At 30.8% G+C, this 21,438-nt stretch overlaps 1 protein-coding gene across 4 annotated transcripts in view; it reads left to right on the top strand.

Moving 5' to 3' along the window:
- Positions 1–21,438, top strand: part of LOC724787 (protein RUFY3) — a 32,649-nt gene that overhangs the window by 8,288 nt on the left and 2,923 nt on the right. For all 4 annotated transcript variants that reach the window (XM_016913926.2, XM_006558352.3, XM_006558350.3 and 1 more), the window contains 2 exons: positions 3,230–3,446; positions 5,997–6,269. In XM_016913926.2, the coding sequence (XP_016769415.2) occupies positions 3,230–3,446; positions 5,997–6,269 (490 nt within the window). The remainder of the gene's footprint in view (positions 1–3,229; positions 3,447–5,996; positions 6,270–21,438) is intronic.

Here is a 21,438-nt window from a genome sequence, read left to right on the forward strand (position 1 = left end):
TTTGAAAAGTTCATATTATTTTTGAATTATTATATATCATGTAAAATTGTACTAAAATGATTTTCATATTATTTGTAATACATTATAATTATCCAATAAAAGTATCAATGTATATTGCCAAGTAATATTTAAGGATTAGTTAAAAACTTTTATTATTTATTATTTTATTATAGAAAAATATTTCAAATACCAAAGTCTTCCTTACATCATTCCATCTTCTAACGCTTCTAATTTGACAAAAAAAAAAAAAATCTCTCACTGTTCCTCACCTATCTTGGAAGAGGAACTTCATTGATAACAAACGACAAAAAAAAAGAAAAAGAATGAAAGAAACAAAAAAAGAGAGGAAGAGAAACTTACTAGAAATATTATATCTTTATTATCGTCAATCGTTTTTAGCGATTTACGTACAAAAAAAGAAACCTAGTCGTTGTGATAACAAATTTTTCTATAAAATCGCCGATCTGTTCGACGATTATTGTGTGACAACGTCGAGAAACGATGAATAATATACGCTCGAGGGCTGTAGGGTTAGAGGTGATTTATTTTTTACGTAGGCGTCTCGCGAACGCGATCTGACTTAGATTAGATTAGCCAAGGCAAACATAGTACAGATTATCGTTAACGGGGATGTTGGCAAACCTTCACTCAAAGGCTACTCGATTTAAGATTATTAATTCTATATATACATATATATACATATATTATTTATATACAAGGCAATTTCAGAAATGGATAGCCAAACTTTCTTGCTAAGGATAGAGAAAGGATCGAAATTTTACTAAAAAATTACTATTTTTTCCTATTAGAAGATCAAGTATCGTGATCAAGATATTTGTAATATTTCTCGATTTTTAAATCTTTGATTCGAATAAGAACTTTTGTGCTTACATTATACTTTTTTTTCGTATTTAACGAGAGTAAAAAAAAAATTTGGTTGCTTATTTCTGAAGCAGCCTGTATATAGTACACATAATATTAATGTTATACAATCCATGTTTCTCGCAATAATTGGTAGATTTATACCTCGAGTAAAATAATATATGGAATAATGCTATATCGGAGAAAAGATAGTGCATAGAGACGTTGATTGATCTTTCGTTGATCTTGCCTTGCTCGTGCGCGAAGTTGTAACAACTTCTTTTATCACATGCCTTAATTATATGCAATTTGATCAAGTATCTGGTCAATTAGAGTAACGTATCAGGATGAATAATACGACAGGACGAATTTGAACTTGGGACTGGCTTGCGATCATTTTTTTAATCTCGTCATCGTTTTATCTCTATAAGCATTGATATCCGCTTATTATTTCTCCTGAACAATTATATTTGCTTTTATATCAAATTGTTTCTCTCGATCGTGTATATGTATATAATATATATATCCTTCGTCGTTATATACACACAATGACACAATGTATGTAAACATGTTTGTGTCGTGTCGTTCACATGTTCATCAGAGACACATAATACAGAGAAGCAAATACGTGCCATATAACCCAACACTAATCTTTATATAAAAATATAATTATGTATAAGCATCGAGCAATGGTCTTTATAATGCACCGAGACACTTGTGTGCTTGTATATCAATTCAGCGGAAAATAAATTCATGACAGAAGATAGATTTTTTTCTTACCATTTAATTACCCTCAAGATCATCATCTTGGTCGGATATAATGATAAATATTGTGTAAGGATGCTGAAACGTGGCAGATGGCTCGACTCAATCGATGGCTTGCTTTATTAATTGCTTATTACACTTGATACATTATAGAATATTTTTAATAAAAGAAATAAAATATATTGAGAAATATCTCAAATTAATATACGATCAATCAAATTAATAGAATCAATCTTTCAAAAATGTTTTCTTCTACAATAATGGAATATTATATTTCTGAAACTGATATTAAATTTAATAAACAAGATTTTTCCATGTTTAGCATATTTAGTTGGAACACTATCATAATATTTGGATCTCGTTTTTGAATGATGTATATGATAATATGTTCCAGTTTTAGTTTAGAGACTTATTAGTTTAAATCCATCGCTCGAGTCGAAAGCGTAACATGTTTTCTTTGTGCTTCTAGAAAGTTGCAAACTTAGAAGGATGTGCATACATAGATAGTTCAAATTATTTTTTCTTTTATTGCAAATTTTGTTCGCTTTCGCATAGATAGAGAAAAGAATAGAGATTATTATTATTATTTTCTTCTTTCTTTCGAGAAAAAGGTAAGTCGGATAAAGATTGAATTGGAGGGGAAAAATATATAGTAGCAATAGAGTAATAGTAGTAGTAGTGGTAGTGGTAGAGATCCCGTGCATTTTGTTAAATTTGCTCGGGGATAGCAGCGTAAAGCCGTTAAAAAAACAACCTGCCTGTTTCTTCTCGCGGATGAAGGTATTCAAGTCATGAATAATCATGACTTGAAAGTTTCAACGGGAAGACCTCGAACTAAGTTACGGATCTTTGCTTTTGTAACTTTCTTTTCCTTCCTCGGGGCTTATCATTTCTGTAAACTCGAAACTGTTCACGCCGGTTTGCAAACAGCCAAATGAATTTTCTTTAATTTTCCGGATGCCTGCTGACCTGCATCGGTTATCGTAATAATAATTCATCGCATTTTGCATATCGATTCCCCCATAATCTCTCGAGATAACTCTTGTAGCCGAATCATAGTCCATTACAGTTTAATTAATAATTAGGTTACGTAAATAGTGTAAATGATCGCAAGACAGTTCCTTCAATATGGACTCCTTAATAAAAACAGATCGTTTCTTCCATTAAAAATAATTTATTGTACATATATACAACCTCTTCGTTCTCATTATTTCATATTTTCATCTATTATGTATTACTTTTTAATAAAAGAATTATAGAAACAAATTTAAATTTACTTTCAAAAATCAATATCTTTCTTTTCAAAGGTTAACAGTCTAAGCAGATATCACTTAAATATTTTTCCTTTTTTTTTTGGCTTTTTATTAAAGATTTCTCTTTCTAAATCTTTCGACACGAGATTAATCTGTCAAATAATTTCAAATTTATTAATTTTCGCTCGTTATATTTTTAATTACCATTAAGATAACATTTTTGAGCATCAGCCTTCGTGCGTAAATTTTCGCGTTTCTCGAAAATTGTCTTTTGCATCTCGTACGAGTGACGAGGGCGAGTGCAACACGGCACACCGATGTTTTGAGCGTCAGCTATTTGACTTAATCAGGTGCAAGGAAATCGACGACGTGAAATCAGGAGCGGTGGAGAGGGTGAAGATTTTGGGCGCAGAGGCTGCCGAGAGGGAGGCGAGGGCGAATGGGGTCGAGAGGGAATTGCGACTCGAACGTGAATGGCGGACCTCCTTGCAGGAAGCATCGATCTCCAACGCGGAGAAGATCTCTCAATTACATCAGGAAATCGATCAGTTGAGGCGAGTGTCCGAGGTACGTTGCATGTATCAACCTCGTCAAATATATCGACATTCGAATTTGACGGCCAAAATCGAGAAGAATGCCGATCTCATCCCGAATACACTTTTCAGTTTCTCTTTTACGAATTTTAATTTCGTTAGAATTGTGAATGCATCAAAGTGATATCACATTAGAATCAACGTAGTATTATGGAATTATTGGAAGTATGGTTTCTGTTTTGAAATAGAGAAATTGAAAAATTGATGAGAATAACATTTTTTTTTTTTGCCAAGGAATTGAAATTTTCTTCGATATCTCTATTCGATATCGAGATAAGATCAACGTAAAATATACTCGTTTTTAGATTTTTTTTTTTTTTGATTGGTTTGATTTGATTTGAAGTTCAATATCTGATGTATCTCAATGTCCAAGTTGAATTAAAATGGGATATAATCATGCTTCTGAAAAGAATCAATATTAGTTTTTTGAAAAGTAGCATAAAATATTTTTTGGTAATTGTAGAAATGAAAAAATTTAAAATCAATTAACTTGATTGGTTTGATAATTCTAATGTTAAAAAAAATGTTAAAAAAGAACAATTAACACAACTGACACAGATCTTTTACAGAATAAATGAAATAGCTGTTGCTAGCTTTTTAAAGAGAATTAACTTCTATTTTTTTTTCAATAAAATAACATATAAATGATATAATATTCGAATCATACTTAAATATATTTGAAAAATTATTTATATTAATAAATTTCATAAATTTTTGCTTTAAATTCGTTGATATATTATTCTCTTTAAAATCTCAAGTTTTAAATCTCTACATGGAATATGTACTTACATGGAACTTTAAATATTGCAAGATATCTTCAGATTATTAAAAAATTCCAAATAGAATATTTTCGATTAAGAAGAACAAAATGAATCAACATCAGTCAAAATAATGCAGAAAAGAGAAATAAAAGTAATTTTGTTCCAAAAGAATGTAAAACAGAATGTAAAACATTCATGAATCCAATATTCTCACAGATTGATGTCATCTATGGAATATTTTCAATTTTCTCCTAAAATATTACATTATCTATCATTTTTCTATCTTCAAATTTTTCTTCAAATCCAAAACAACACACAATATAAAACATTCATAAATTATCTATTATTCTCATCTATAGAAGAATATTTTCAATCATCTATTTCATACTTTCAAATTAATCTATTTCATATCCAAAAAACAAAAAAAAGAATATCACAATATAAAATAAAAAACATTCAATTATTATCTTTGGTTCCTTATAAAAATTTTATATTTTAAATATTTTCAAAATAGTCAAACATCTTCAAGCGTTCATTTTCTTCCACAATACTATCATATTACTCACCTCACCTATTATTCTCATCTATAGAAGAATCTTTTCAACCATTTATTTTACATCTACTTTCAAATTAATTTATTTCATATCCAAAAAAAAAAAAAGAATATCACAATATAAAATAAAAAACATTCAATTATTATCTTTGGTTCCTTATAAAAATTTTATATTTTAAATATTTTCAAAACAATCAAACACCTTCAAGCGTCCATTTTCTTCCACAATACTATTACTCACTTCATATATTATTCTCATCTATAGAAGAATATTTTCAATCATCTATTTTACACTTTACTATTTTCAAATTAATCTATTTCATATCCAAAAAAAAAAAAAAGAATATCACAATATAAAATAAAAAATATTCAATTATTATCTTTGGTTGCTTATAAAAACTTTATATTTTAAATATTTTCAAAACAGTCCAACACCTTCAAGCGTCCATTTTCTTCCACAATGCTACTACATTACTCATCTCATCTATTATTCTCATCTATAGAAGAATATTTTTAACCATCTATTTTACACTTTACTATTTTCAAATTAATCTAAAAAAAAATTTCATATCTAAAAAAAAAAGAATATCACAATATAAAATAAAAAATATTCAATTATTATCTTTGGTTGCTTATAAAAACTTTATATTTTAAATATTTTCAAAACAGTCCAACACCTTCAAGCGTCCATTTTCTTCCACAATGTTACTACATTAGTCACCTCACTTATTATTCTTATCTATAGAAGAATATTTTCAACTATCTATTTTACACTTTCCTATTTTCAAATTAATCTATTTCATATCCAAAAAAAAAAAGAATATCACAATATAAAATAAAAAATATTCGTGCTCAATTATTATCTTTACTTCCTTATAAAAACTTTATATTTTAAATATTTTCAAAACAGTCCAACACCTTCAAGCGTCCATTTTCTTCCACAATGCTACTATATTACTCACCTTCCCCGATCGATTTTTCGCCTCTCTCCCCTCTTCCCCCTTACCTCTTCCCACGTCTCTATCAATCTCCCCAAACTTCTCCACTCCCTGCAATCGAATCTTTCGCCTAACAGCCGGCGACAGCTCGACTAACAATCGGTGTCCAGGCTCGGATAGAGAAACAGAGAGAGAGAGAGAGAGGCGTCTGGAGGCAAAGTTTCCAAGAACGCGTGTAATTCTCCTCCCCCCCCTTCGCGCGTGTGTTACAGAAATACCTGGCCCTGCAGGAGGAGCATTACGCGTTGAGGGAGATCTGCACCGAGCAGGAGAGAACTCTGGAGGAACTTGGGGGGCAATTGAGCGCCGCGAAATTGGCGGCCGTCGAATTAAGGGAGGCCGCTGACAACGCTCAACACCAGCACCAACAGCACCACCAGCACCACCAGCACCACCAGCAGGAGGGAGCGGCGACCTGGGCGAACGATCGGCTGGTCACCCATTGCAAGAGCTGCAACCGTGAGTTCAACATCACTCGTCGCAAGGTAATCAAACTTTTTAATTGGCCCGAGGATCCCGGCCTCTTTCCTTCTTGTCCTCCTTCCTTACCCTCCCCTCCCTCCTGCCTGGGGTCACGGATCGCTCGAAAGGGTTAACTCGCTTCCCTTAATCGTTCAATTATCCTGGATTATCGGCAAAGTCACCCACGGTTCCACATTTCCACCACGTGTGGATCCCAATGCGCAGCAACATTTGGAACCGAGCCGCTATTGAACTGAACCACCCGTTGATGGCCGCCTAGTTTTATAGCTTTATATTGTATATGTATATATTGGGTTGGCAACTAAGTAATTGCGGATTTTTTTTAGAAAATCAAAGACAATTTTTTCATGGAACTAAATAACTTTATCCTGTAATGTGTTGCCCATTCTGATCAATGACCTTTTACCATCTTTCAGGCAGCATCATAATCTTACATTCATAAAACTTCTGGTTTTTATTAGCAAAAAACTGAATCAGGTACGATTTGATATCATCATCATTATTGAAATTTTTACCATTCAAGGAGTTTTGTAAAGATCGAAACAAAAAGTAATCGGATGGTGCAAGGTCAGGATTATATGGTGGATGTGGCAAAACATCCCAACCAAGCTCCAATAATTTTTGCCGAGTGACCAAAGATGTGTGTGGCCTTGCATTGTCATGATGGAATACAACACCTTTTCGATTTGTCAATTCGGGCCGCTTTTCTTCAACTGCATTGTTTAATTTCGTTAGTTGTTCAATGTAGACAACAGAATTGATCGTTCGGTTGGGTGGTAAGAGTTCAAAATAGACAATTCCTTTGTAACCCACCAAACTGATAACAAAACCTTCTTTCGATGAATACCAGCTTTTGATGTTGTTCGAGCTGGTTCACGTGGCCTGCTCCACGATCTTTTCCGCTTGATATTGTTGTAAACAACCCATTTTCATCGCCAGTTATCAGTCGTTTTAAAAATGGATCATTTTCATTACGTTTCTTTAGCAAATCGCAGCTGTTAACGCGTTGCGTTAAAAGCTTTTCTTTCAGTTCGTGAGGAACTCATGTATCGAGTTTTTGAACATAGCCAAGTTGTTTTAAGTGGTTTTCAATGCATGTATACGATACATGAAGCTTCTCTGCAATCTCACGAGTTGTATTGTGACGATCCGAATCGATTATTGCTTTGATTAGATCGTCATCAACTTCAACTGGACGACCAGAGCGTTTTTCGTCTTTGAGTGAAAAATCACTAGAACGAAATTTGTCAAACCAATTTTGACACTGCCGTTCTTTTAAGGCTTCGTCGCCATAAACAGCGCATAACTTTTTGTGAGCTTGCGATGCGTTTTTCCCTTTGCGAAAATAAAAAAGCAAAATATGACGATAATGTTCCTTTTGATTTTCCATTTTTCAACGAACGCCAAACGAAAACTACGCAACCGATCGAAAAACTTTTTTTACCGATTGACAGCCGAATTGCCAACTATCAAATAACAAAATGTGTTTTACATTTGGACTACGCCAGCAAACCTAAAAATTCAACTAAAGCCATCTATAAGTGAAATCCGCAATTACTTAGTTGCCAACCCAATATATAAAACAGATACGCTTGTTTCTCGAAGATCGGAATCGCGTGCGCCAGGTGGGGAAGTTTGATGCATGACAGTTCTGTTATTAGAGATAACGCGAGTTGTATCGGGTCGTGTTAGGGTTTGCAATTACAAGCGGCCCCGATCCTCGTTTGTTGGTAGTCCGTGCCCAGTCCTTCCTTCCTGGGAAGGGTAATTGAAGAGATCTCGACTCGTGGATTTTTGATTAGATCGTATCGCGGATATTCACCACCAGTTTTCGTATATTTCTCTTCTCCTCGATGCTGAATTTGAATTCGCTTCGTCGATCGAAGGTTTTGGAAAATGTATTTATCGAGGAGAGTGTTCAAAATATTGAATTGGATAATCAATGAGTTAATAGATAAATATATTTATTAATTATTACTTATCTTTTTTTGTTACACTATCCTGTGATCTTTATTGACTTTGAAATCCGTTTCAATCTATATATTGATCGAATGATATTGCAATATTAGTGTTGCATTAAAAGATAATATTCTGATCATTTCACATAAATAAGTATTAACCTCTCAAAATTGTGCGCTTTTTATATTTATCTACAGTGATTCAATATTCGTTTTATCTGTGAATGGTCAAATGAATAATAAACATTTTTTTGTCATTTTCCCAGAGATTTGAAAAGATTGAAAATACGATAATGTTGGCCAACGCTGCTTAACCACTTTTAATGTTCCCAACTCTACGTTAACTGTTATTTCATTGAATAGGAATAACATTTTATTTTGAAAATCCATTTAAGTAACAAAACAATTACTTTGGGCCACCGATTTTCAAGATTTTATATATAATTGGAATCATTTTATTTTTTATTTCGAAAATGGAAATTTATGGAATCTAAATTTTGCAAAATAATAGAAATATTCTTTTGATAATGATTTGTTTCACATTTGTTGAACATAAAAATTGTAGGACATTTTAGGATTCTATTTATTCCATGCATTCATGGAAAAAATGTTAAATGAAAAATGTTTAAAATTCATTTTTCTCGAAAACATTTTTTTTTTTTTTTGCTTCTATATTATTATTCAATTCTATCGAAATATACAATTAATGAATTGAAGTGAAAATATAAAAATTAATAAACATTTTTTTCTTTCATAATATTCGGATTAAGCAAGTAATATAAATTTTAATTTACATGAAACAACAGGAATTTTATCTTTTTGCAAGAATAAAGGAACGACTTTGGAGACTTTGGCATTTTTAATGTACCTTTGCAACATTGGATTCATTTCCTGTTTTAAAATTCGCTTAATAAAAAATTATCTGTGAATAGGAAATAGGGCAACAACAATCGTACATTTGAATATTTCCCGAGATAAAAGTGAATATTGTAACTCTAATGGAATTTGTAAGTAACTAGAAGATATAATAAGAAGCATAAAGTGTAAAATGGAATAACAAGAAGGTGTAGAAGTGGTATCTTTATCGAAATGAGAGACTAGAGAAGATATTTTACTTTAGAAAGTTGAAGTTACCTTCAAGGGATTAATTTCTTTTAAAACATTTATACAATTGGATTCAGCAAGATGACGAGAAGACTTTTTCAATATTAATACAAAATGTTCGTTTAATTCTATCCATTAAAGATTTTCAGTCGATTATTCATCCATTTTTCACAAATGCAAAAACGTTCGCGATGAATAAAAATTCCTAAAATCAATAATTCCAATAATTCACAAATTATTCGCAACAAAATAGTTAATTTTCCATTCAAAAAAAGAAAACCCCGTTGAAAGATATTCTAAATATTGCAACCCTTCGAATAAATTTCTTTTTAATAAAATTCAAACTCGGTATTAACTACTTTCTCGATAAAAAAAAAATATGCACGAATATTAAAGATACTCGATATATTAAATAAATTATCTTAAAAAGAAAATATCCTTACATATATCCACGAATATATTAACTTTTTAATTCATTTTCTCGAATTACACGCGAATTCGATAATAAAAATCTTATCCAAAACAAGCATCGATCGATAAGCGCGAATAAAAGTAACGACGCGCTCCTCCTTCTCATTTAAAATATTCAGTCACGATCAGATCGTGATTTCGAGTTGCGTGCATCGATAAGGAATGCATGGAGAATGCATGCATTCGTCATATTCGGAATATATATCCCCGTGGCTTATGCACGGCCGGCCCTTATCGAAATTTCGTGGACGCGCCCGATGGAGATTTACCAAGAGCTTCTCCGAGGATTTCTCGCGCTAATGGGGGCGCCCCTTTCGCAGAAAGGGAAAGAGTTGGGATCGTTAAACGCGAGAGATTTCCTTGTCCAATCTGAGAGATTTTTATTTTGGAAAAAAGAAGAGAAAGAAGATAATCATTCGTTCGATTTCCTTTCGAAAGAAATTGGAAAGAAGAAATGTTTCTTCAATCGTGTTATGGAATTGATCAGAGAGAGTCGTTTGAATTTTACTTTTATTTTTTGAAAATTTATGAGTAGAAAATGTGAAGGGATAATGAGAAATTTTTATAGAAGATATGATTGAAAAAAAGGAGCTGTTTCAAGGAAGAAATAGAGATTTGCTTTATCTTGCAAATGTATGTTTGGATATTTTTGCATATCATATGTATCTTGCAGATTTTTCTATATTCAAAGTTTCTATATGTAAAATCATGTAAAATGGATAGCTAACGTTTCAGAAGAATATAATTTTAAAGTAACAAATGAAATTAGTTTCAAAGATTGAAATGTGTCGTCATTTAATTTCATTTATCTTGCTGTTTCATTCGTTATTAATTTATCTTGCAAGTTTTGTTCGTGTAAAATAATTTAACTATATAATTCCATTGTTTGTACACATAGAAAATACTAATTATTGCACACGTGGCAATAATTAGCAACATAAATAAATACATATTTAATATTCAATTTTTATTCTTATTAACACAAACATTAATTACATCAATTAATTATTTTGATGCTAATGATTCGTATTTAAAAAATAATTATGAATTAGAAAACATTATACTAAAATGAAACAAATGAAATCAACTGTTACACGTATCGATAAATTTTCAATACTATAAAAATTCTATTACAATATTTAATAACAAATACAGATGCTAATGATTCGCATTTGAAAAATAATTATGAATTAGAAAACATTATACTAAAATCAATTGTTACATTACATGTATTGATAAATTTTCAATACTATAAAAATTCTATTACAATTATTTAATAACAAATACAGATGCTAATGATTCGCATTTGAAAAATAATTATGAATTAGAAAACATTATACTAAAATGAAATCAACTGTTACATTACACGTATCGATAAATTTTCAATACTATAAAAATTCTATTACAATTATTTAATAACAAATACAGATGCTAATGATTCGCATTTGAAAAATAATTATGAATTAGAAAACATTATACTAAAATGAAATAAATAAAATCAACTGTTACATTACACGTATAGATAAATTTTCAATACTATAAAAATTCTATTACAATTATTTAATAACAAATACAGAAAACAGAGTTATATATTAAAATACGAAAGATTTCTTCTTTTATGCATAAACAATCCAACTGAGAGACTTTTATACAAGTTCTCAGAAATCAAAACTTTCCAAATAATCATAAACCCGGCCGAAAACATTCACCCTCGCTTATCCTCGGTGCAATCACTTTACTGCACCATCACTTCTGCCTCCACCCATTCATACGCAATCACCCACGCAACCTTCGACGCACGCAATATATGCATATTCAGATAGCCTCGTCTCGATAGAGACGTTCGCTTGGCTCCGCCTTTTTTTTTCTTCCCACCCTCGGAGAAAGACATTCGAAGGGGGATGGCTCGCAAGTTATTGCATAATAACAAGCCAGAGATACACTCATTTTTAACGGCGCGACACGAGGTAGCGATGGGATCAAGTTCGACGCGTAACTTCAAGTCCAAAAATATTCCAAGTATTTGGATCCAAGTATAGGTTGATTTTCAGAATGAATGGTTATTCGAGGCTAAGATTTCTGTGAGAAAAAAAAAAATTCATCAACAATTGTTCAGAGCACAATTCACCGAGAAGCTTATTTTCAGTTTATTTTCGTTTAGATAGATAACGAGAGTTTATCCAGAGTTCGGATATTGATGAAAGTTTCGTTTCAATTAACGGAGTTTTATGCAAAGTTTCGGTTTTACTTATCGGAAATTTCGATTGTCAATGTCTACTCGCGATGCATTTAGTCCCATCGCTGGAACACGTGTATTACCATATTGTTACCATACTGTTTAATATAGAATAGAATAGAGGAGCGTGTTGCCGTGCCGGTGGACAAGAGGTGTCGGTTGGCGGCCGATGTGTTTCGCTGGTGGCTCGTTCGCAAGAGGGTTTTGCTGGAAAAACCTGGAGGTAAATGCAAGCAAGCACGGCTTGGCACATGCAAACCCCTGCAAAACAATAACCCTCCACCGCAGATTCGCCCTCGTTGTCGTTAAGATAGCAGAGTATTGTTGCTCGGCCCTGATCCTATTGTTACGGTTGAACCGGTTAAGTTGTTCGAAATTGTTGGAGAAACTTGTAATTTAGGCATCTAAAATATGTGTTAATGTTTAACGAATTTTGACGAATTTTGATAGTTATAAAGAGAGTGGATGAAATTTAAAGAAATTTATATTATTATTTTTGTATTGACAAAAATATAGTGATGAAGATCAAAAAATTGTTTGAATCAATTTGGAGTTTCAATATTTCATAAATAAGATATCATCTTCCAGAATTAAATATATTTAACGTAAATTGTTTTAAAAACTCAATTAAAATCTATTAAAATTCAAACCATTATAACTCCAAAAACAATGCTCCGTAGGCAATGGATGAAAGATCATTAGAGATGCGAAACCTTATCCTTTAAAACGCCTTTTCATTTATCCCGATACGACTTCCGGTTCCCGAGATATCGTCGTGTAAAGAGAAAGGTAATTTTTAATCGTTTACCTTAAACTGTTTAAATCCTATTAAAATTAGGAAAAAATTTGAATTGCTATAACTCCGAAGATAATGATTTCCAATCAACGAATGAACGATCATTAGAAGCGGGGAATCTTCCCCTTTGAAACGCTTTTTTATCTATTTCGATACGACTTCCGGTTCCCGAGATATCGTCGTATAAACGGAAAGGTAATTTTTTAATCGTTTACTATCTGCGTCCTTGTTGTTTATTCGGGCCTCTCGCTCGCACCTCGTCTCTCTGACCTAACCCAAACTGCAGACAAGCGGCAGACGCGATTCCTAGAAAAACGTAGTACGCGTTTCCAGGAAAAATATGTAGGTCACTGGATCGTGGATCCATTCATAAATTGCGCGCTATCTTAAACGGTATGAATACTTTGAATCGTGATATCTCGGCAACCGATTGAGATATCGGGATAAAACAAAAAGGGATTTCAATGGTACGGTTTTCTCTATTCCCCAAGCATATATTCGATAACAAATTTTTGTTATCGAATATCCTTTCTCAAGTTTTTTCATGCGAAATATCAAAGTTTCACGTCACTTTGCACGAATGCAATTTATTCTTGAATTATTATGAATATGGATAATAATAATAATAATATATGTTTTATATGATGTTTTGATTGTATAAAAATTTGTAGATTAATTATAACAAAGAATGCTGTGTATAAGAGGACGAGAGAAGGAAAGAATTTGTGTCACGTATTTTCTGTGGTGTAAATTCTTTTCTTGGTATATTTTTAGTTTAGAATATTTTTAGCTAAAACTCGTTTTAATGAATATTGGAATCGAGAATTCACAGTATTTTCATAAAAAAAAAAAGTTAATATGTATTTAAAAAAAATGAAAAAAAGAGACTTTCTTTTAGGTTTATATATTTCTTCAAATCTGTTACATTTATATTTTTGACTTTTATCAATTAATTAAAAAAAAGCACGTGCAATAATTTTAGAGAATAAATAATTTATAACATTTTGCCCTCTGCATAATTTATCATTACTCGATTAATCGAATTGAATTTAATTTTCTAAAGTAATTTCAATTACATTTTTATTTATATCTCCTTAATTTATATATCAAAATATAGATATTCTATTGTATATTAACAAAAAAAATCTCAAGTAAAAATATTTAATTAATTTTAATCATAATTTTCATCAAGTAATATTAATATCAAAAAATGAAGTATTCTTCTTTTTCTTTATAAGAAAACTTTCGCGATTAGAAATTTATTATTAATCTTTTTCAACAATATTTCCCACTCCTCGAAATAATTTTAACTTTTTCACGCGTTTCACGTTTTCTTTGTAGAGAAAATTTCATCGCATAATCCCTAATACTAATAATCGATTGGGAAATAACCATCATAACCGATGCGTGCATATGTTGCAGCAACGAAATGTTATAACGCATAAATTGTAAATTGGAATAAGAAGCGAGCATCGTTCCGATACCAAAATGGCGTCATAACGTTGCATAATCGCCGATATCGATCCGTACACAGATGTTAATAAGTGAAACACATTGAACATCTTATGTATCGTAACAAAACGATATCTCTCCCTTTCTTCCCTTTTTTTTTTTAAATGGATACAGAAATTGCACGATTTTCTTAATCAAGTTTTACTTATAGATGCAGTAAATCATGCAAATTTCTTTTGTGTGGTATCGTTTAAAAAAGAATGGAACTCTTAAGAGATCCAATGCTTTCCATTCTTCTCTAAATCTAACTAAAAATATCTAAGAAAAAATGCAATCGTTACATGATTTTCTTAATTCTAAATTTTCTCTTAATTGCTCAATATATTATATATTATAAATTCCTTTTCTTAATGAAAGTAAATTTCACTCCGAGAGGATGAAATTAATCCCTTAAACTTTCCATATTTTTCGTTTCTTCTTTTTTCGAAATGTTGCTAATCCAAGAAAACACGGAAAACATTGTTGCGAATAATTGCACGGACGCGAAATAAACTTTTCCTTCTCGAATCTGGGAATAAAATACACACACAACACACATACATACACAAGGAAATACACCGGCGCCAGGATGATTATTAAGATTTACCATAAACTTCGTAACGAATGCTCGTTCCCTGTTTCTCGATGCACGAATATTTCTGTTTCGGGGCTGGAAATGGCTGCAAGCAATAAGATACCTTCAATTAGGTTAACGATCCTCCATGTGAAAAAATCGTTTTGTTCGTTCACGCGATCGCGCGGAAAATGGCTGGAATAGCTTTCACGGTGGGAAGTTGAAATAACTGGAGAGGGTGGGAGAGGATTGTTTTCACCATTTACCATTTCGTTTTGCCGTTTCGATTCATCCTGTTCCTCCTGTTTCAATATTATATACCGTGACACCGTGCCGATTCAATTTATATATACCACGAATATATTGATTCAACATTGTATTAGGTTGAATAAATCAAAAATTAAAATCGAAAATTTTTCTATTTCTGCTCTATGTGTATAAAAAAAAATAAAGTTACTCGACGATATCGAGATAAATTCGTCAGAGAATATTTTGAAATCGCACAAGACTTTGCGAATAATTAATTTTAAAAAGAATAATTCATTCAGGAATTGATATCCATCCTGATATGAATTTAAAATATTTTGAAAGATGTGTAAAAAGTTACTTTCGTTTTTACATATTCAATAAATTATTAACTAATTGTTATATCTCTTTGTTTCTTATTGTATAATAATAATGCAATAATTATGGATTCTTTTTATAAAATCAAAACTCCAAATCATTTATATCACATCGATCCGATGATTGATCCTAAAAGCTGCCAACTTTTTTATTCGACATCGTAAAAAAAAAAAAAAACAATTTATAATTCGTTAAAAATCTTTTATCTATTAATTAGGATGGCCATCAAGTTGAATTTCTAGCCCAATGGAATTTATCGATTGCAGAATCGCATTATCACTGTGTGCAGTAACCACGCATGTTCTAAATATTAGAAGCAAATACTCACAACGCTCATAATCAGCCGGGACGTCTCGCTATTGGAATTGCGGTGATCCCTCTACACTTGCGACTACTGGGACCCGGCACCGGCATAGTATTCTCACGAGTCCTCGCCTAATCATTTCGTTCGCGCAAACATTATCACACTGACTTGACCTTCTCGTGCTCGAGGAACGCTAGACGATAACCGCCACCATATATATATATTTCTTGTCTCCTTAAAAATCGTTTATTCACACGAGCAATTCATATTTATTCAAGCGATAAAAAAAAAAGAAAGGAGAAAAAAAATAATTTCAGATCTCTACTCTACCTTTTTCGTTTATCAAAGTAGAATAAGATACGAGATCTTCTTATTCTTCTTATTCTTTTCTCTAAAAAATCGTGGAAAATTGTTCTCTGTAATTTATGTATTTAAGAGTAAAAAGAGAAAAATTGAGCTATGTTTTCAGATCTTCTCTTGCACTAACTCGTTACGTTTAATCATTGTGCGTGTTTTAAAGGAGGGTTGAAATATCGTCTTTTCAATTTAATTTTATCGAGGCGAATATTTTAAAATTTCTTCTTATATACATCTAGTTATCTATTTTTCTTCTTTCCTTTAACATTTAAGTAGCAGGTTTAAACAACTAATTATTTCGAGATTGAATCTTTTACGACTTTTATTTATATCCTGTATAACAAGTTTTAAATTGAGCTATGGGGGTTGCTAATCTCGGAATATCATCAGGTCGTTACATGTTAATATCAACGCTCAGCTGGTTGGAAAACGGTGTTGAGAATAGGTTAGGACATTTAATTTCAAGCCATTTAATCCTGTTCGTTATTCTCACATTTTAACTAGAATAGTTATGGATAACTATTATTAACGATATCGTGGTAAAAAATAATGAATGAATAAATACGGTTTATTAAATAAAATTGAACGTTTTTAAGAGTAAATCTTCCAGGTTAACTACACCAATATCGATATCAGTTGACTCGATTTATTAATTTAACACTATTTATTTAAATTTACCGTACAATAAATTAATATTCACATTATTTTAATTAATATTCACTATATTTTCACATATAGTGCGTGTTTTTCTGATTACACGCGTACTTAAGTAGTCATACAGTGAAAAAAAAAAATATCCGTGCAATTTATTCAAATCTGTTGCGCCAATGTTACACGATCGCAAGATTTTAATTGCAAAATTTATCTAAAATGTTAATATCCTATTTATAACTCTACTATTTATTAATTCGACGATTAATAAATCCTTTCGAACGAGGTCTCGTGCATAAATATCTCCTCCAACAACACCTTGAAACAACGTTAAATATTCACACTGTTATAAATATTACATCATTAACCCAATTATCTTCCACAATTCTACATCTGCAAACCGATTTATTCCCTAAATTTAAAAGCTTCCCTATATATATATAAGTCTCTATCATCTATCAAAACTGAAATCAGATGAACGTCGTGGTCCGAGCTAAACGTTCCCTTCCTCCTCCTCCTCCTCCTCCCCTCGTCGTAAGTCACGATTGATACGGACGGTTCAATAATTAACCCGGCGTGGAAATCGGTTATCGAGATGATATTATTCGACCTCTTGCCACCTCGATAATACCACGGCTCGAACCGAAATGCTCGAACGAACGAGCCGTGCCGCCATTTCACCTCGGCCGGATTCAATTTAGATGTAAAATTTAGAGTGGTGGTCGCGCCGCCGCCACCCCTCCCCCCTCCCCTTCGACCGACGAATTCCGCATTATTATAATAGACCGTTGGTAATGGCTCGAAAATAAAGAGGCAAGGGGTAATGGAGAAACCGGATAGTGGAAGGAGTGGCATACCTTTGGATGTACGTATATATATACGAGCCATAAACTTTCCCTCCCCATCCTCCCTCCTTCGTTTAAATCCTCCGTGTGTTTCTTATTCCACGATGAGCGTGGTTGTAACTTCGGGGCGATGCTCGTTCCCTTTCGCCCGCTTGGAAATGAAATTGACGAAGCGACGTTTATTATTTCCCGGTCGAGTTGTTACGAGTTCTTTTGATATATTTTTATGAGATGAGTAAGATTATTTTTGGATTATTAAGATTGGATGTTAATTAATATAATATGTACTTGACAATATGTAATTGAAAGATTATTTTAAAGTATATATATATTTTTTTTAAGTAAAGTTTCTTTTGTGTGTAATTCTTAGGTTTTTTATTTTATTAGATATATAGAAAAATGTTTGAAATTTGTTTTTATAGATAGATGTAACTTTGAAAATTTGTTGAAGAAGGAAGAATATAGAATTAGATGATACGTTAAAATTTATTGAATCATTTTAAATATGTTTTGAAATTATTTATGATAAGAAGAAGAAATTTTCTATACGAATATTTTAAAATGTTTTAAAAATATTTGCTTATTACTTAATGTATTTTAAACGAAGAAAAATATTCGATGTTAAATTCGATCTCGCTTCGACATCGTTGTTATTTTATTATTTTATTTTAATTTAATTTTTAAAATAAATTTTGCTCTTTTTTTTTTTACAAATTAATATTTATATTCGAATAATTTATATTTCATACTTTTCCTATTTTAAATATTGTTTTCCATTTAAAATTTCCACAATTATTATTTAACAAAGTTGCGATCAGGAGTCAAAATACAGAAATGTAATTAATTATTCTCAGAAATGTACGAATATGAACGATAATTTCAATAATAATGATTATTAAATAATACAAAATTGAACATAATTAATATAATATCCTTGCTAATATTAATAATTGTCATTATCATATGGTAATCATTTACTGTGAGAGAAAGAGAGAGGAAGAAAGAAATAAATTTAAAGTTGCTTATTAATATAATAATGATTAATAAAAATGATTATTAAAAATAAACATATTTCTATTTATTATTATCATATATTGGATTTAAAAAGTGTATTTGGAAAATGAAAATTATACATAGAAAAATGCATAAAAAACATTCTATATCTTCTATATGAACAAAAAATTTTTCATTGCTGAATAATATTATTAAAAATAAAATAATGTTGAAAAATTTAACTGAAATTAAATCAATCAACTCTATTCCGTCCTAAATAACAAAATTACAATAACATTAAGTTGTATATTAATATCAGCACGACTTCACAGAAAAAAAATATAACATTATTTATTTTAACACCTTATTTTATTCCAACATTTCTCAATTTTAAAAATTCTTCACAATTCTCAACGTTATATTCTTCGACTTTATTTACACACAATAATAATAACAATAATAAAAAAACACGCAAGGAATAACAAAATAAGATTTTCTACAATTTTCTCACCTGTCCTTAACATTCCCCAACACTCTGAACACAATGTAACAGGGAGAATAAAGGGATATTTTACAAGATTAAACGTTCTCTTCCCTGAAATTGACGGAGGGACAATGGAGTCGCCAGACGAAAAAAGCTCTGTTGTCCGTGTGCCAGCTTCAGGTGCAACCCCGTAAACTTTTTTCGACTTTTGCGAACGTAATCCGCAACCACGAGCCGTATTGCCACGCCACTTTTGCCTCGACGCGTTAAAAAATTTCTACATTGTCGCCGATCTGAGGAACCCGTATGGGAGAATCGTGGGAATACGTTTCGCTTTAATCGAGATCTTGGTTACACACGAAAGAAACGAACAATTTTTTTACTCTTTTCTTCTTCTTTTATTATTATTATTATTGTTTCTTGAATATTGATTTTGAAATTTTGATTCGTTTGAGACGACATCTTTGAAACTTCTTCGAAATTTTGGATCGAGATCTTGGTTATATACGAAAGAAACGAACAATTTTTTTACTCTTTTCTTCTTCTTTTATTATTATTGTTATTATTATTATTGTATTTCTTGAATATTGATTTTGAAATTTTGACTCGTTTGAGAAGACGACATCTTTGAAACTTCTTCGAAATTTTGGATTGAGATCTTGGTTATACATGAAAGAAACGAACAATTTTTGTATTTCTTGAATATTAATTTTGAAATTTTGGCTCATTTGAGACGACATCTTTAAAACTTCATCGAAATTTTGGATGGAGATCTTGGTTATACACGAAAGAAACGAACAATTTTTTTACTCTTTTCTTCTTCTTTTATTATTATTACTATTATTATTATTGTATTTCTTGAATATTGATTTTGAAATTTTGACTCGTTTGAGACTTGAAACTTTTTCGAAATTTTGGATACGTTAACAAGGATTTATTTTTATCGTTATCGTTGGCCATTTTTGAAGGAATATTCGAAATTTTGGGAACGCGATTAAAGTCATTTTGATTTGATGGAGTTTCGATTTGGATTATCATATACGCGTCCATTAGGCGCACAATGACATTTCATTCGGTTAATATATTTACGAAAATGTATTTGATCGCAATGAGCGGCAAGAATATGATTAAATCGCGTAATTTTATTTCCATGGTGTTTTGACATTTTCGATTTGAACACAAGTCCTTGTGATGTTGCCATTAACTCTGATTATTGTTTTACGGAAGCAATGGGCGTGTTGTTATACAGCTCGAGTGACTAAAATCGATTTCTATTATTTTTTTTCTTCTTTTTAATATAAATATACGTATTTATGTGCAATAATACTCGTTCGCAGGAGAAATTTATTAAATGAAAATTAATGGTTTCAATTTGAAAAATTATTAAAGATTGGCAATATTAATGGGTTTTAATTATTACGTTTTTTTATTACTTTGTTTTTTTTCTTACACAATGACATAAATTATATTTAGTGAATAAAACAAAAATGAAGGATTCGTTTAACAAAGGAAATCAGCAATTGTTATCAACTATGAGATATGCAATTTTATGATTTTATTAAATATTTACTACGAATATTTTGTTATAGAAAATTGTAAATCTATTTTAATAAAAATTGTAAATATTAGAATATTTTTCTCTCCTCTTAGGAATAGAAAAAATGATTGTTATTATTATTAATTTTTCAATTATAATTTAAAAAAAAAAATTTTATTAAAATTTGAGATCTGCAAATTTCATTGAAGAAGTTTTATTGGAAAAACATTTTATTTATTTTTTAACTATTTAATAACTAACAATCAAATTACAAGGCATGAGATATGAAATGTCAATGATGATAAATGATAAATGATGGATGATTAATAAATGATTGGTTGCTTAATATGATTTTATGTAACAATACGTGATTCGTTTGTTTTTAATCCTTTATTTTCATTCTCATTTTGAAATAATCTTTGTTTTTTGAAACATTGATTTCATAAAATTATATTTTTTTCCATATCTTTTCTTTTTATCAAAAATATAAAGTAAAAAAAATTTTAAAACAAAATTTATAATGAAACGTACCCAATATATTATTTTCACAAAAAAAAAAATTAAATCCTAATAAAAGATATCAACGTTAAAAGGAATAATATGATTTATCAGAGCAGTATTTTGGAAGAATTGTTGCTCGAGATGTTTTTTATTTCTTAGCAAACGAATTAACGAATTTATCTTAATGAGAAATTCGATGGTAAACTGGAAGCAGTGGTACATACCGTGCATTAATTGGAACAAAC

Source organism: Apis mellifera, linkage group LG9, assembly GCF_003254395.2.
Source record: "Apis mellifera strain DH4 linkage group LG9, Amel_HAv3.1, whole genome shotgun sequence".
NCBI classification, from domain to species: domain Eukaryota; kingdom Metazoa; phylum Arthropoda; class Insecta; order Hymenoptera; family Apidae; genus Apis; species Apis mellifera.